This window comes from Gadus chalcogrammus, chromosome 20, assembly GCF_026213295.1.
Source record: "Gadus chalcogrammus isolate NIFS_2021 chromosome 20, NIFS_Gcha_1.0, whole genome shotgun sequence".
NCBI lineage: Eukaryota > Metazoa > Chordata > Actinopteri > Gadiformes > Gadidae > Gadus > Gadus chalcogrammus.
Window position 1 is genome coordinate 12,222,798 of NC_079431.1, and position 14,954 is coordinate 12,237,751.

At 48.4% G+C, this 14,954-nt stretch overlaps 1 protein-coding gene across 1 annotated transcript in view; it reads right to left on the minus strand.

The window, feature by feature from the left end:
- vwa8 (von Willebrand factor A domain containing 8) overlaps positions 1–14,954 on the minus strand; it is a 62,513-nt gene that overhangs the window by 8,668 nt on the left and 38,891 nt on the right. Inside the window, exons 34-40 of the mRNA XM_056580474.1 lie at positions 14,462–14,613; positions 13,464–13,683; positions 13,033–13,114; positions 12,348–12,552; positions 4,686–4,794; positions 4,100–4,256; positions 384–492 (exon numbers count right to left, since the gene is read on the minus strand). Of these exons, the coding sequence (XP_056436449.1) occupies positions 384–492; positions 4,100–4,256; positions 4,686–4,794; positions 12,348–12,552; positions 13,033–13,114; positions 13,464–13,683; positions 14,462–14,613 (1,034 nt within the window). The remainder of the gene's footprint in view (positions 1–383; positions 493–4,099; positions 4,257–4,685; positions 4,795–12,347; positions 12,553–13,032; positions 13,115–13,463; positions 13,684–14,461; positions 14,614–14,954) is intronic.

Here is a 14,954-nt window from a genome sequence, read left to right on the forward strand (position 1 = left end):
TCCAGATGGGTCCTTTATGTCAGCTGGAGACATTTCTCCAGTCTTCTCTGGGCCATAACCTCTCAGTCCATTCTTATTATTATTATTTTAGAGCAAGAAATGCGCACAGCTGCAGAATGCTTCTCTTTGATTTAAGCATAAACTTTGAAGAAAATTGAGTATTGCTCACATCTTTGTATGTCTAATGCGTGACTTTGAATCTCAATTAGACTTTGCCAGCCATTGAGAGTGACTTTCCTCATTCAACATGTAATTTATCATTATTCAAAAACACAATGATTGACTTTGAGTTTGTCTAGTCCTTTATCTCTTTATTCTCTCTCTCTCTCTGAAAGAGAGACACACACACACACACACACACACACACACACACACACACACACCTGTAGGCTGTCGAGGATGATTCGGAGGGACTGCACTTGTCTTCTCACCGCCAGTGAGAAGCGTTCGTATGAGGTGGCATCGTACTCGCTCATATTGATCTCCTTCAACCTGGGAGAGAGAGGGGGAGAGAGAGAGAGAGAGAGTGAGAGTTAGCGAGAGGGAGGGAAGAAGAGAAAGAGAGAATCATAAAAAAGATCTATGCATTTGACTTTACTGTCTTGGTTTGAATTTGAAAGACAGACAGACGGAAAGATTGAAAGAAAAGGAGGGACTTTTTTTCCAGGAACTCAGGACACCTGTGAAAGAACAAGGCGTTGTTAAAAATGAACCAGTGACACCAATGAATTTGTGAGTGTGTGGGTGTGTGTGTGTGTGTGTGTGTGTGTCTGTGGGTGTGAGAGCGAGAGATACACAGGTGTCGGTCCCAAGGTAAAATAATGTTTATAATCCCATGTGGGATTACCATCCGTCTTTTGCTACGTTCACCATCTCTCCCCCACACAACCACACAAAGACACACACATGCAAACACAGGCACACTCACTCACAAACACACAAAGCATTCATCTATAAAATGAGGGTAGAAGTAAGACCTGCTACACCCAAGAGAGATCGGGTGTGTGTTGTTAAAATAAATGAACCAGTGACCAATAAATATGTGTGTGTGCGAGTGTGTGTGTTTGTGCCTGCGTGTGTTTGTGTTTGTACCTGTGTGTGTGTGTGTGTGTGTGTGTGTGTGTGTGTGTGTGTGTGTGTGTGTGTGTGTGTGTGTGTGTGTGTGTGTGTGTGTGTGTGTTTGTGTGTGTGTGTGTGTGTGTGTGATCCCCAGGTGTTAGAAGCCTTTGGTGACAAAAGCAGCATGGCGAGGCCAAAGTATAGAAGGAGCAAAGTAATCTACAGTGGGATTATGGGATGGATGTGTCATGACATGAAGCAGGCCAGCATCTGTATGCCTGTGCCTGCGTGTGTGTGTGAGTGAGTGTGTGTGGTGTACTTGCGTGACTGTAGCAGGGAACAGAGTGATAAGGGTTGGATATGTAGACTGCACCTTTATCAGCCATGCAATCAGGCATACTGACATAGACACACACACACACATACACACACACCCATATAATCTTGCCGCTGTCTAACAGGTGGCTGTGGGTTTATTCACAGTTCAGTAGAGACACCAACAACTTGTCAACTCTGCTGTGAGGATTACATTTTGTATTTATTTTTCAATGGTTCAATGTAACTGTACATCCGCCTCAATGATTAAGTGCTACAAATCTGAGTTGAATAGCTAGCAACCATGGTATTAGTCACAATAAACTTTGATCATAGTTATAGTATTAAATATTAATATATAGATTGAAGTCTTATGATAATGATGGCAATCGTGCACCTTTTCATTCACACATTTTTCTCATTCTTACTACATCAACTCCACTTACAAAGGCCAGCCTAGTAATGTGACTTTCTGAGATTCCTCTATGTGTGTGTGTGTGTGTGTGTCTGTGTGTGTGTGTGTGTCTGTGTGTGTGTGTGTGTGTGTGTGAGAGAGAAAAGGGACTGGACAGCTACCAAGACCATTCTTTTTCGGAAGATTCCAGGACTTTCAGTTCCAGGAGACAGAGGCAGAGAGCGAGAGCGAAAGAGATAGAGAGAGAGTGAGAGAGAGAGAGATGGACAGAGAGACAACAGAGAGAGACGGACAGGGAGACAGAGACGTGGAGCTTGGCCTGAATGAGAAGTGGTCATGTCCAGATTCGGTGAAGTGAAAGCTGGCGTCTGGACCAAGTTAGGAACAGAAGCAGAACCAAAGCCTTCACCAGCAGAGACCCAGACAGAATGTGTGAGTGAGTGCGCGTTATGTGTGTGCGAGAAGGAATGTTATTTTGTAGGAGATGTCTGCAGTGTGAATGCGTCTGTGTCCATATGTGTCTGTGTGTGTGAGTGAGTGTGCGTTGTGTGCGTTGTGTGTGTGTGTGAGAAGGAATGTTATTTTGTAGGAGATGTCTGCAGTGTGAATGCGTGCGACTGTCTGTGTCCATGTGTGTCTGTGTGTGTGAGTGTGGGTGCGTTTATCGGGAATTTACGATGTGAATGACACCATCCCCTTAAGCAAAGTAAAGATCTGTACCACGGACAGAGAGACTGACACCGAGCAGAACGTGCCTGCCGGGTGCCTTGTCTGACCTGTCAGGGGGGAGAGGCTGACAGTTACCTGGAAGCAGAACCACATCTCTGCATGTAGCTACAGAACGGAGTCAGCCTCTGGAGCTCAACTCAGACAGACACACAGACAGACAGGCAGGCGGGCGGACGGACGGACGGACAGACTGATTTTGCCGTTTGTTTGTTGATGTAGAACGTGTTTGGTGGGTGATGTTGAACGACAGAAAGAAGGAACGGCTGCAAGAGGGGAGGAGAGACAGTTGAGCAGTTGTTGTGAGTGAGCGTTTGGGGTGGAGGGCACAGAGGAGAGAGGCAGATATGGAGGAGAGAGAGAGAGATAAGGAAACTGAATGAGCGAGCGAGCGGGAGAGAGAGAGAGAGATAGGGCGAGCAGAGATGAAGTGTGGAGACAGATAATGAAAGGGAGATGAGAAGGGCAGCTGCCAGGTCAATGTGAAAGCACTCAGTGTTGCAGGACGGTACATGGGAACGTTTAGGAGAGGAGGAGGAGGAGGGGGAGAAGAGAGAGGGGGGAGACGGCCAGTGGAAAACGGAGAGGAGCTAGTGAAGAGAAGAGCGACTGTTTGAACAGAGAAAGCCTTCATGGTGGGAGCTGTTGAAAGGGATGCCCTCTCCACCCCTAGCCGCCTGGAACACACACACACACACACGAAGTGACGCACACATGAGGGCGCGCACACACACACACTCTGACATACACACACACACACACACACACACACACACACACACACACACACACACACACACACACACACACACACACACACACACACACACACACACACACACACACAAACCCACATACACACACACACACACGCATTGACACACACCTGTTCCGCATTATTCAGATCGCAGTTTCAGACAGTCGGTGCAGAGGAAAGGACTTAGAATAAGGTGCCAACCTATCCCCGACACATCTGCACACCTCCACAGGCTCAACACCACGAGGAGCGGAGAGGCCCGGTCCCTCTCCCCACCCCTGGGTTAGGGTTACACTAGGGGTCCCCTGCCCCCCGACCTCTGGGGCCCGAGCTCTAAGAAGGGGTCATCCAGGGAGAAGGGTTCTGTTAACAGTGTGAGGTGACTGCCAGGTATTTGGATTTCACTGCCACTGCACTGTCCGATGAGTGAGTCCAACGCAGCCAGTCACACTCGCTGTTATGGATGACTCTGGCAGATGGTCCAACACACGGCAATAGGAGTTCCGCATATTTGTGTCCAATGTAGCCAAGAAGTCATGCACACCTGGGTCTTGGAATAGTCTATGTCTGATGTTTACACTCACGCCCGCCTTGACTTATAAACTAATCACACACATTGTTCTCATTGCCGTCACCTGCGGCGATCTCTGGAAGTAATGGAATCCTGGCGGAGCAAGAAGTGTTGAAAAGAAGGTATGCGTTGGTTCATATTCTCTGCAATAACGTCATTTCACGCAGACTTATTTTCCACAAGAAGCATGCTGCCTGTTTTAGAGTGAGAGGTTAGGGAGGGCGCTACTGTGCTGTGATTGGTCGGCCAGGCCCACCTGTCCTTGAAGGCCTTCTCGCCCATCTCGCGCGCCGCCTTGCGCACGTCCTCGGGCACGGAGTCCTTCTCGGCCTGGGACAGCTGGTGCACCTTGTGGCCGGCGTCCAGCCGGTAGGGACCCCCCTTGCCCCCCAGGCCCGCCGTGTCTCTGCCTCCTGCAGGAAGACGAGAGAGAGAAGAGAGGGAAGAGAAGAGAAGGTGGAGGGAAGGTGGAGGAGGAGAGGGTGGAGGTTCAGGTGAAAGTGGAGGAAGAGAGGGTGGAGGTTGAGGTGAAAGTGGAGGAGGAGAGGGTGGAGGGTGAGGGGAAAATGGAGGAGGAGAGGGTGGAGGAGGAGAGGGTAGAGGTTGAGGAGAAGGTGGAGGGGGAGAAGGGTGGAGAGGACAAAGAAGTGATGATTCAACGACAGGTTCACATGTCCCAAGAATCAGTGCACCGGAAAATTCTTTGTACGTTGACGCCTACTTGGCTCATACACTGATTCTAATTCAACATGGTGTGATTGTCATCTTTGTATTTCAACTGCATACAGCTGCCCCTATTTTCACTGAAACAACCTTTACCCACAAAAGCCACAGGTACCCACCAGTGCCCCCGGCCCACTGGTTCCCCCCCACGTGGGGAGCGTTCTTGGCGTCAATCTTTCCATGTTTGGGGCCGCTGACATCCAGACCACTGTCCCTCTGGACCGTTATCTGAGAGAGAGAGCGAGAGAGCGAGCGAGCGAGCGAGAGAGAGAGAGAGAGAGGGAGAGAGAAAGAGTGAGTCGTCTGATTAACTTGACTGCTTTTACACATTTAATTTAGCTAAATATTGAACTTTTAGAAAAAGTATTTAGTCTAAATATCTTGTATCCTAGTTGTATGCCACTTGACTTTTGGTGCTTAGGCAATGTAAATGTACGTTTTTCTTGCCCTTGAATCCCTTGGAATAGAGAGAGAGAGAGAATGGGGGGAGGGGTTATGATGAAATGGGATTCAAACAATGGATGAATACACAGTTGGGACTAAATGTTTCCTGCTCATGCCTCCCCCTCCCCAAACCCCCCGATGCTTATCATCTGTGTGTGTGCATATCAGATTACAGCCACTCCGGCTCCTGGAGGTGATCTTTTGTTCCCACAGAACAAAGCATGCTTCCCAGGAACGCCAAATTCAAACTGAAGACCACCATTTATAACAAAAAGTATCTCATGGGATGCCTTTGTTCATCTTCTTGTCGTCACACACGCACACACAGACATACACGTACAGACACACACACACACACACACACACACACACACACACACACACACACACACACACACACACACACACACACACACACACACACACACACACACACACACACACACACACACACACACAGTTTCCCCAGTGTTCCCTCCTCAATGCACCCCCTACAGTCCTTCCAGTACAGGACCTCTATCAGATGTGGGGGAGACCACCATGGAAAACAGTGAGTGAGTCAGAGAGAGAGGTCCAGGGGTAATAGGAGGGTTGCCGTGGTTAATCCCTTTCTCTCACACACACATACACAGACGCACAGACACACACGCACACACACACAGAAGCCTCCTCTAAGCCAAGATCAGCACGCCGGCTCACACGAAGAACAGGCAGTTGGCCAGAGTCTGGCATGAAGCATGGAGTGTGTGTGGGAGAGGAGAGGGAGTAAAGAGGGTAGAGAGAGAGTAGCGGGAGTGTAGAGAAAGTAGAGCGAGAGAAAGAGGGAGACTGTGAGTGTGTGTGTGTGTGTGCGTGTGTGAGTGTGTGCATGTAAAGGTGTGCGTGTGTGTGTGTAGTATTCCCTGCTGTGACGTATAGTCTTACATAGGAATTGAAAGGAGGGCGTGTCATGTGATGGCGCAAGGGAGTTGGGCGACACCAAATCCATATATCTGGTGTTGCCGTTGTTGTGACTGTGTTCTGCCTGTATCATGGTAAAAGGATGGCAGACACTGTTCTGCCTGCATCATGGTTAAGGCTGGCAGACAGTATTCTGACTGCATCATGGTAAAGACTGGCACACAGTGTTCTGACTGCATCATGGTAACAGACTGGCACACAGTGTTCTGACTGCATCATGGTAACAGGCTAGCAGACAGTGTTCTGTCTGCATCATGGTAAAAGACCAGCATACAGTGTTCTGACTGCATCATGGATAAAGGCTAGCAGACAGTGTTCTGACTGCATCATGGATAAAGGCTAGCAGACAGTGTTCTAACGGCATCATGGTAAAAGGCTGTTGGAACGCAGCAGGAGACACTGAGACCACTCCCTCTGCTGCACACACACACACACACACACACACACACACACACACACACACACACACACACACACACACACACACACACACACACACACACACACACACACACACACAGCTGTAGGGTAATGCTATGGACTAATATACATTTAGTTCAATGTAGTTAAATCTTCATTAAGTCTTCATTAAATCTCTCCCTCTCTCTCTCTTTCTGTTTACACAGGAGCTGGACAAGTGCTGAGCCAGCAGAGATTTCTACTTAGTTTAGATTAGGAGGGAGATAGGGATTACGAGTGGATTATACTGACATTCTTTTGCTACTCGCCTGAAGATCTAGCTGGTACTAATCTGTAAATACAGGTGTTTGACCTCATTGCATGTTTTGATGATAAGATTATTATTGTTTTATTTAAACTTTATTAATGCAGCTTTGCCTCATTGCATCTATTTTGCAAGAGAGACCTGATAACAAAACAATACTTAAACTATTGCTAGTGAGCACAACACACATCTACACACACACAAGCACGCACCTACATACAGGCCGACACTTTTGGTGTCTGCCTGTGCCTACCGTTCGCCAATTAGGATGAAGAATGAAGGTCTTCGTTTACATTTAATCAGCGACAAAACCAACATGACAAAGCCCCCCATTGACACAGCTGGAACACACACACACACACACACACACACACACACACACACACACACACACACACACACACACACACACACACACACACACACACACACACACACACACACACACACACAGTCATTGTTGTCTATGACTTCCTCATGTATGGCTAATAATTAATATTCTGATTGCAGAAAAGGCAAAATCTTGGTTCCGTTTCCTTCGCTTCATATTTTTTTCCAACCAATCACGTTGCTGGACCAAAAAAACAGGACAAAGCTCTTAGGCCAATTACAGTTTCTGGTTTCCGTCGCAGGCTCTGCGCCATCTCCCCCCCAGAGGTTTTGCCATAATCTAGTAGGACTGCTGGATCCAAGTTGACTGTGTGATTGTATGTATGAGACCTGTGTGTCCAAGAGTGTTAACAGTGTTAACCCCTCGGTAACCAGAGAGAGAGCCACGTGTCACGGTGCCCGGGTTGTACGGGGTTAGAAGTCACCGACGGACGTCACTGCACACTTTAAAGGCCTCACCTCTGCTCCGTGGCCCTGCTCCCATTACACTTCCATACCTGCGTGACGCATCCCACGGGAAGGAAATAACCGAGGGGCTCACCTCACACGCATACCTGCGCCATGTAAGGAAAGGTGTGCACAGATAGATGGATGTAATGCACGACTAGGGTCTTCAAAGGCTTACACCGGGCTAGACATAGCTCGCTGACGGTCGCACGCACGTCATCACCAGACGTTGAATGGGAAGGTTTCTATTCTGGGGTCGGCCCTCCCGGCTGCATGGAGGCATACCGGGGCCTCGCGCAGAGCCTGAGCAACACAGTATTTGGGGATGGGTTACATAATGGTGAGTGTGTGAGGGGCTGGGTTTAGTGTTCCCAGACCCGGTGAGAGGCCGGACTAAGGTGTCTGATCGGTAGCCGTGTGTTCCGGAAAAGCATGAGACAAGCTGGACCGGCCCTTGAGTGTGTGTGTCTTCTCATGTTACCATGGTCACCATCACCAACACAGTATTAACAGTGTTCCCCCGTTAGGGGTGTCACAGCGGTGGGAATCACAGTGAGTCACTGAATGACTTGGTAGGTCGGATTTCTTTCATATGTGGTCGGCTAAGATGAATAGAGTGGTGACGGTTGGGACATCTCTTCTGACTGTCACAGTTACCCAGTAATGGGTTGCTGCCACTTCCTATAGTTGCTATACTCATCATCTCTGGGTGCTTGACCAACTGTAAGATAAAACAATTGCCCACTGCTGAAATGTATCACCAAATCAATGTAGAAATACATTGTGGTGGATTTGACCAACAAACCGTCTATTACTGGCATATGCACTCGCATTAAAGGTGCAGTGAGTAAATTATGTAGGATCTATTTTAGTGTAATAGCCATTGCCATCTGTAAGATATAAGTGTTTGAAATGCTCTGCGAGAATTTCTGTTCTAGTTGAGCGCACACCTACCTCCGCATGGGACAATTTAAATGATAGACCGTCCCCTGTTTGGCCCACGCTATCCACCTCACCTGTCAATCAAAGGTGCCTGAATTCAACCGCTCTCAGTAGTGGAGTTTTAAGGGAGCAGAGGGAGCAGAGGGGGATTGGACATTTTTTAGGTTGTTTATTTTCTACATCTTGCTATTTTCTCTCACTCCCTATTTTTGACTCACGCCCTAGAACCTTACCTATAGCACTTTGAATTCTCAGACTCTCTCTTTCACACACAAACAGCGGAATACACTGGCAGACCGTAAGGCCTGACGACATCATTGAGGCCTGACTACATCAATGAGCCCTGTAGATCTCCTGGAGACAGAAATAAATTACAAAAGAAAGAAAGAAAGAAAGAAAGGGAGGGTGAGATGAAGAAAGAGCGTAATAAAGCTTAAAAAAAAGGAGTGGTTTTCATCTTAATGTTCTGTGGAAATCTGTGCATCCGTCACGCCCACACACACACACACACACACACAGCTGTCTTGCTATTCCATGGTCCATGGTCTATGGTTGGCGTGAAGGAGTAATAGGCTCGTTAAACGCTCTGATTCTCCACTTAGGCGCCTCGAGACAGAACCAAGATTAACGGCCCGGGATCTATGTCTGAGCACGAGAATAATTTAATATGTGTCCATGTGTGTGTGTGTGTATGTGCGTGTGTGTGTGTGTGTATCTATGGATTTTTTCTTGTTTGTGTCCGTGAGTGCATGTGTGTGCGTGTGTGTGCGTGTGTGTGTGCGTGTGTGTGTGTGTGTAGGTGTGCCTTTGTTGTGGTAGCCTCTCTACTGATTAGGTTGCTCCAGTAGACAGGCAGGGGACTAAGGGAAGGGGGTGGAACAGCACTATTGAAAACATAACAGAACAGTGTATTGTATGTACAGAGCTGCGTGGTGCGGAGTGACAGGACAGTGCCTGTACCAACCCGCAACCTGTACAAGCCTCCCCCCACCCCCCCCACCACCCTATGACGGGCTGCTTAACCAAGGAGCTGACTGATAGACACTCTAAGTGTGTGCGTGTGTGTGTTACTGAGAGAGAGAGAGTTAGTGAGTGAGTGAGTGAATGACTAAGTGAGAGAGAGAGAGAGAGAGAGAGAGAGAGAGAGAGAGAGAGAGAGAGAGAGAGAGAGAGAGAGAGAGAGAGAGAGAGAGATTGTGTGTGTGTGTGTGTGTGTGTGTGCGTTTGTCAATATATGTGTGGCCGATTGGGGGACGAGTGTGTTTGTGTGTGTGCATGTGTTAGTTTGTGTGTGCGTTTATGTGTAATGTGTAATGCGTTGATAGGTGATGTCGTCGGTGTTGTAATGGAGCAGCAGCAGAGGCTCAGGATAGATGAGAAGGCTCGATTGAGTGCCTCAAACTCAAGATTAAGTGAGCTCAATGTCTTTTACTCAAGTCACACACAAGCAAAGACACAAATATAAACACACACACACACACACACGCACACACACAATCATACAGGAACACACAATACCGTAAGTGTGTGTCCAAGGAAGCAGGGATATGTATTAATAGGTGTTGATTTTTCACCCAAACATGTTTCAATGAATCTTTGTACAACCACCCACACTAACAAACACCCACACCCACCCACAAACACACAGACATGTACATGCATACACGCACATCCTCCCCCCTTACACGCATGCAGGCGAGTACAAAACGGCCATTGTGTGGATGTTCTGAACTATATACAGGAATAAGGCCACCAAGGGGTCATTGAGTGACTCATCTATCACATCCTGGGTCATGGGAAATCAGGAGCTCCGTGCTCCTTAATTGCTTTTCATCACGTTTTATTATTACATTCAGTGTGTGTCTTGTGGGCAAATTACACGCCGACGTGTTCAAGGGGTCTGTGCGGTGTGTATGTGTGTGTGATTAGTGTGTATGTGTGTACATGGTGTCTGTTATTATATCCTTTATTTAACCAGGTTAGTCTCATGTGTCTGTGTGTGTTGTTGATTATGGTGCATCTACTGGATGTGTATTTGTGTATACGACAGAGGCCATGTGTGTGTGCGTGCATGCCCGTGTGTGAGCGCTTAGGGTGTAAGCATGTTTATTTGATGGTGTCTGTGTGATGGTGCTTGTGTGTGTGTGTGTGTGTGTGTGTGTGTGTGTGTGTGTGTGTGTGTGTGTGTGTGTGTGTGTGTGTGTGTGTGTGTGTGTGTGTGTGTGTGTGTGTGTGTGTGTGTGTGTGTGTGTAAGTGCGTGTGCATACTTGGCCGTGCACGCACGTCCTAATGTGCCCCCACCAGAGCTGTGGAATGTGATCCTTTGTCCTTGTCCAGCTCACCAATCTACCAGACGCGGTGATAAAAGTCTGCAGTCTGAACACTTTGCACCGTGAGACGCGGCTGCCAGTGTAAATCTTTAACCGAAAAACTTGCTACGACGGAACCATTCCACGTTGCCCTGCCTTCACTCCCCTAAAAAATGTGGTATTTGGCAAGAGGCAGAGTATTGTAGCATATGTGCACAGGTTGCACCTCTCAGAGGCCCGTTGTGTGGACAGCGATGGCTCACTTGTAGGGGCTGCAGAGAAGGGGTATGGCACTGGCCAAGGTGAAGGCCATGGTAAAGGAGAGGTGCTGCTGTTTGCGGAGGGCTAACAAGAAACACACAGGGCCTGCTCTGTCTCCGGCCCGACCTATAGCGCGGGTTCAAGGTGCCCTCATCGAAGGCCGGCTGACCAATGAGGGTGTTTAGCCGTGTGGGAGTGGCCGGGAGTTTGCAGTATAGGCGTGTGGACGTGTGTGTGTGTGTGTCTGCCTGTGTGATTGTGTTTGACAAACACAAGCCACGGTCAAGGCGGTGGGTCGGCTTGTTGGCACCACAGGCTAGTCTAGGTGCTAGACTTTGGGAGGATTTCAGCAGATCATCTCGGGTCTCTCGTAAATTCTCTCCAGTACATTAACATGGAGTCGTCTTTCCCTTGCAGGCCCATTTCTAAGAATTTCCCACCGATTTTGGACCTAGTTCTGGGCTTTTCATCCAAATTGCACAATGCTTTCTCTATCTGGACAGCGCCCACTTGGCTCTAAGAGACCCTGTCTTGTGTGTGTGTGTGTGTGTGTGTCTGTGTTTGTGTGTATGTGTGTGTGTATTGGTGTGTGTATGTGTGGGTCTGTGTGTGTTTGTGTATCTGTGTGCGTCTGTGTGTGTGTGTATCTGTGTGTGATTTTGTGTGTTTGTCTTTGTGTGTGTGTTTCTGTGTCTATGTGTGTGTGTGTGTGTGTGTGTGTGTGTGTGTGTGTGTGTGTGTGTGTGTGTGTGTGTCTGTGTGTGTCTGTGTGTATATATATATGTGTGTGTGTGTGTGTGAGTCTGTATAGATATATAGGTGTGTGTGTGTGTGTGTGTGTGTATGTATAGATATATAGGTGTGTGTGTGTGTGTGTGTGTGTGTGTGTGTGTGTATGTATAGATATGTGTGTGTGTGTGTGTGTGTATATGTGGGGGCTATTTCCATCACCCTGGACCCAGGGCCCGGGACACTGGTCTGAATGTGCTGACCCCTGAGCAGGGTCAAACCCATGACCTCAGCAGCACAATGGACCCTCATTCAGAGACGCCCACACTAGACACGGCACGGTAGGGGGGCAAGAACACATTCCTATTTGAATGAAATGTGGAATGTTTTGGGTAGCTTGTGTCTGACCACAGCGGGAAAAACATCCCGTCTGCTTCAGGTACTGCGTTTGTGGAGCCATTTGTGAAACAATACTGCTACACTGTGGCCTGAAGTAGAACTGCAGGTGATTTTAAATGAAACAGAATAAATACGAATGCACACATTTTTTATCGCACACATTGCGTTAAATTACCTGTATTGGCCGGCCGTCCTCTGAGCCAATCATATTTCTCCATTCCAACAAAGATCTTTGCAGGTTGTCCAATCCCGTCTCCCACAGACGGACACACCCGCCCATATCAACAGTGACTACGTTGCCAGAGCCCAGGGCGGCTATAACAACATCACAGTCTGACACCTTAGACAACCAATTTGTGTAGGGCGACGCAGACGTTGACCTGTGGAGACATAACAGCAGTCAATATCAAGGCCTTCCTACAAGAGACACCAGTATGAATGTTCTGTTGAACAGCGTAATACGTTACACTACCATTTAATATTGTCACCTAATACAATCAAAATAAAACCAAATGCTCCTAAAATGTATACATGTACCTGACAATGAAAGACATTAGTCACATCTCTTAGAACTGTTAGTGGCCATCTAGTCAGCCATCTAACCAGAACCTTCAACTTTGTAGCCATGCACTAAATGTTGGTATGAATGTGATATATAAACATCTACCTTTACCTAACTACTAGTAGCTTACAGTCACAATTAAATAATACAGCGGCCCCAACTTTGTTACACTTTTAATGATTTTAACAGTGCCTGAGGTGAGCATGTAGTAACGGCTCTGGCCACTCGATGGGGCTAACGGCCATTTTGTGTCACCCATAGACTATAAAACATTGTGTCCTGGAAGTGGAGGGCTAACCTTGGGACTGGAACATATTTGAGCTTCTTCGAGTTCAGGTCTGTCACCTCCAGGTAGGCTGCTGTCATGGGAGGGGTGACATCTGAAGGGCAAAATAGAAGTCAGGGAGTTAACAAGGGAACCACCTGTGGTTGGTTAAAGCAGATCCCAGTGAATGGTTGCATGAACCAAGACAGATACAAAACATCCACTGTGATGTGTGATGATCCTGAGAACAGCCATTTAACATGTGTGCAACCTGTTGGTCTTCAGGCCTGGGAATGAGTTCAAGGATCCTTGACAATGACATGTGTCCTTTGTGGTTTCTCACCTATCAACAGATTTATGATGATGTTTTTAAGTGCAATGTTTAAGTGTTATGTAATTTAAGTGTTATTGCAATGGAAGAGTTTTTAGCAAGCCGTCTCATCCGAGGGACTCAAACCTCTGACCTTTGGGAAAGATCTCCTTCAGGGGCACCCGGGTGGGCGGGAGGGCTCGGACCACCTGATTGGCTGAGAGCAGGCCGATGCAGTTGCTGCGCTTGGCCGGGCTGGTGCGAGGGCCGGCCCCTCCTCCTCCTCCCCGGAGGAAGAGACTCCCGGCGCCCTCGCCGCTCTTCACGTCCGACAGGTGCACGGGCCTCTTGAAGCTGTACACCTCGTTAGGAGACTAACGAGGTGTACAGGGAAGGGGGAGAGAAAGGGAGGGAGAGAGGCATAGGGGGGGGAGAGAGAGAGAGAGAGAGAGAGAGAGAGAGAGAGAGAGAGAGAGAGAGAGAGAGAGAGAGAGAGAGGGAGAAAGAGAGAGAGAGAGAGAGGGAGAAAGAGAAAGAGAGAGAGAGAGAGAGAGAGAGAGAGAGAGGGAGGGAGGGAGGGAGGGAGAGAGGCATAGGGGAGAGAGAGAGAGAGAGAGAGAGAGAGAGAGAGAGAGAGAGAGAGAGAGAGAGAGAGAGAGAGAGAGAGAGAGAGGCATAGGGGGGAGAGAGAGAGAGAGAGAGAGAGAGAGAGAGAGAGAGAGAGAGAGAGAGAGAGAGAGGGAGGGAGGGAGGGGAGGGAGAGAGGCATAGGGGGGGAGAGAGAGAGAGAGGAGAGAGAGAGAGAGAGAGAGAGAGAGAGAGAGAGAGAGAGAGAGAGATGGGGAGAGAGAGAGAGAGAGAGAGAGAGAGAGAGAGAGATGGGAAGGGAGAGAGAGAGAGAGAGAGAGAGAGAGAGAGAGAGAGAGAGAGAGAGAGAGAGAAATATATACGATATATTAAATTATATTCAAAAGATGACAAAAATCCTAGTGCAGGCATCCACATTATAAGGCCCACCATAGTAATCATTGTCATCAAGCGTGAAGTAGTGGTGATTCAGTAATGGTGACAGTAATCAAGAGCCGCCATAAGAAACACGACATAGAAGTGACATCATAACACTGCGACTGTCGTCAGTGGCCCCGTGCTCACCATCAGGTCAGGGAAGCCCACCACCAGCTGGGCGTAGGACCCCCCGTCGGCCACCAGCCGGTTGGGGGAGACGATCCTCTGGCCCAGAGCGGCGCTCAGGTTCTCGTTGGGGAGCTGGTCGGACGACACCATGTCGGGCACGCACGCCTCGCCTGGGTGGGGGCAGGGGGCGGAGAGGGGAGAGAAGGGGGATACACAGGTGAGGAGGCCGGAACAAGGAGGAGAACATCACCTTGAGACACACACGTAGACGTGCACACACACACACACACACACACACACACACACACACACACACACACACACACACACACACACACACACACACACACACACACACACACACACACACACACACACACACACACCTGACATCTATGAGCAGTGTCCCAGAGGACATCCAACCAGTGTTATTGTACGTGTTTCATATATACTGGTGTGGGTATAGGGCTGATATACTATAGAGGGATCACCAGCTGGCTGGCCTGTCTCA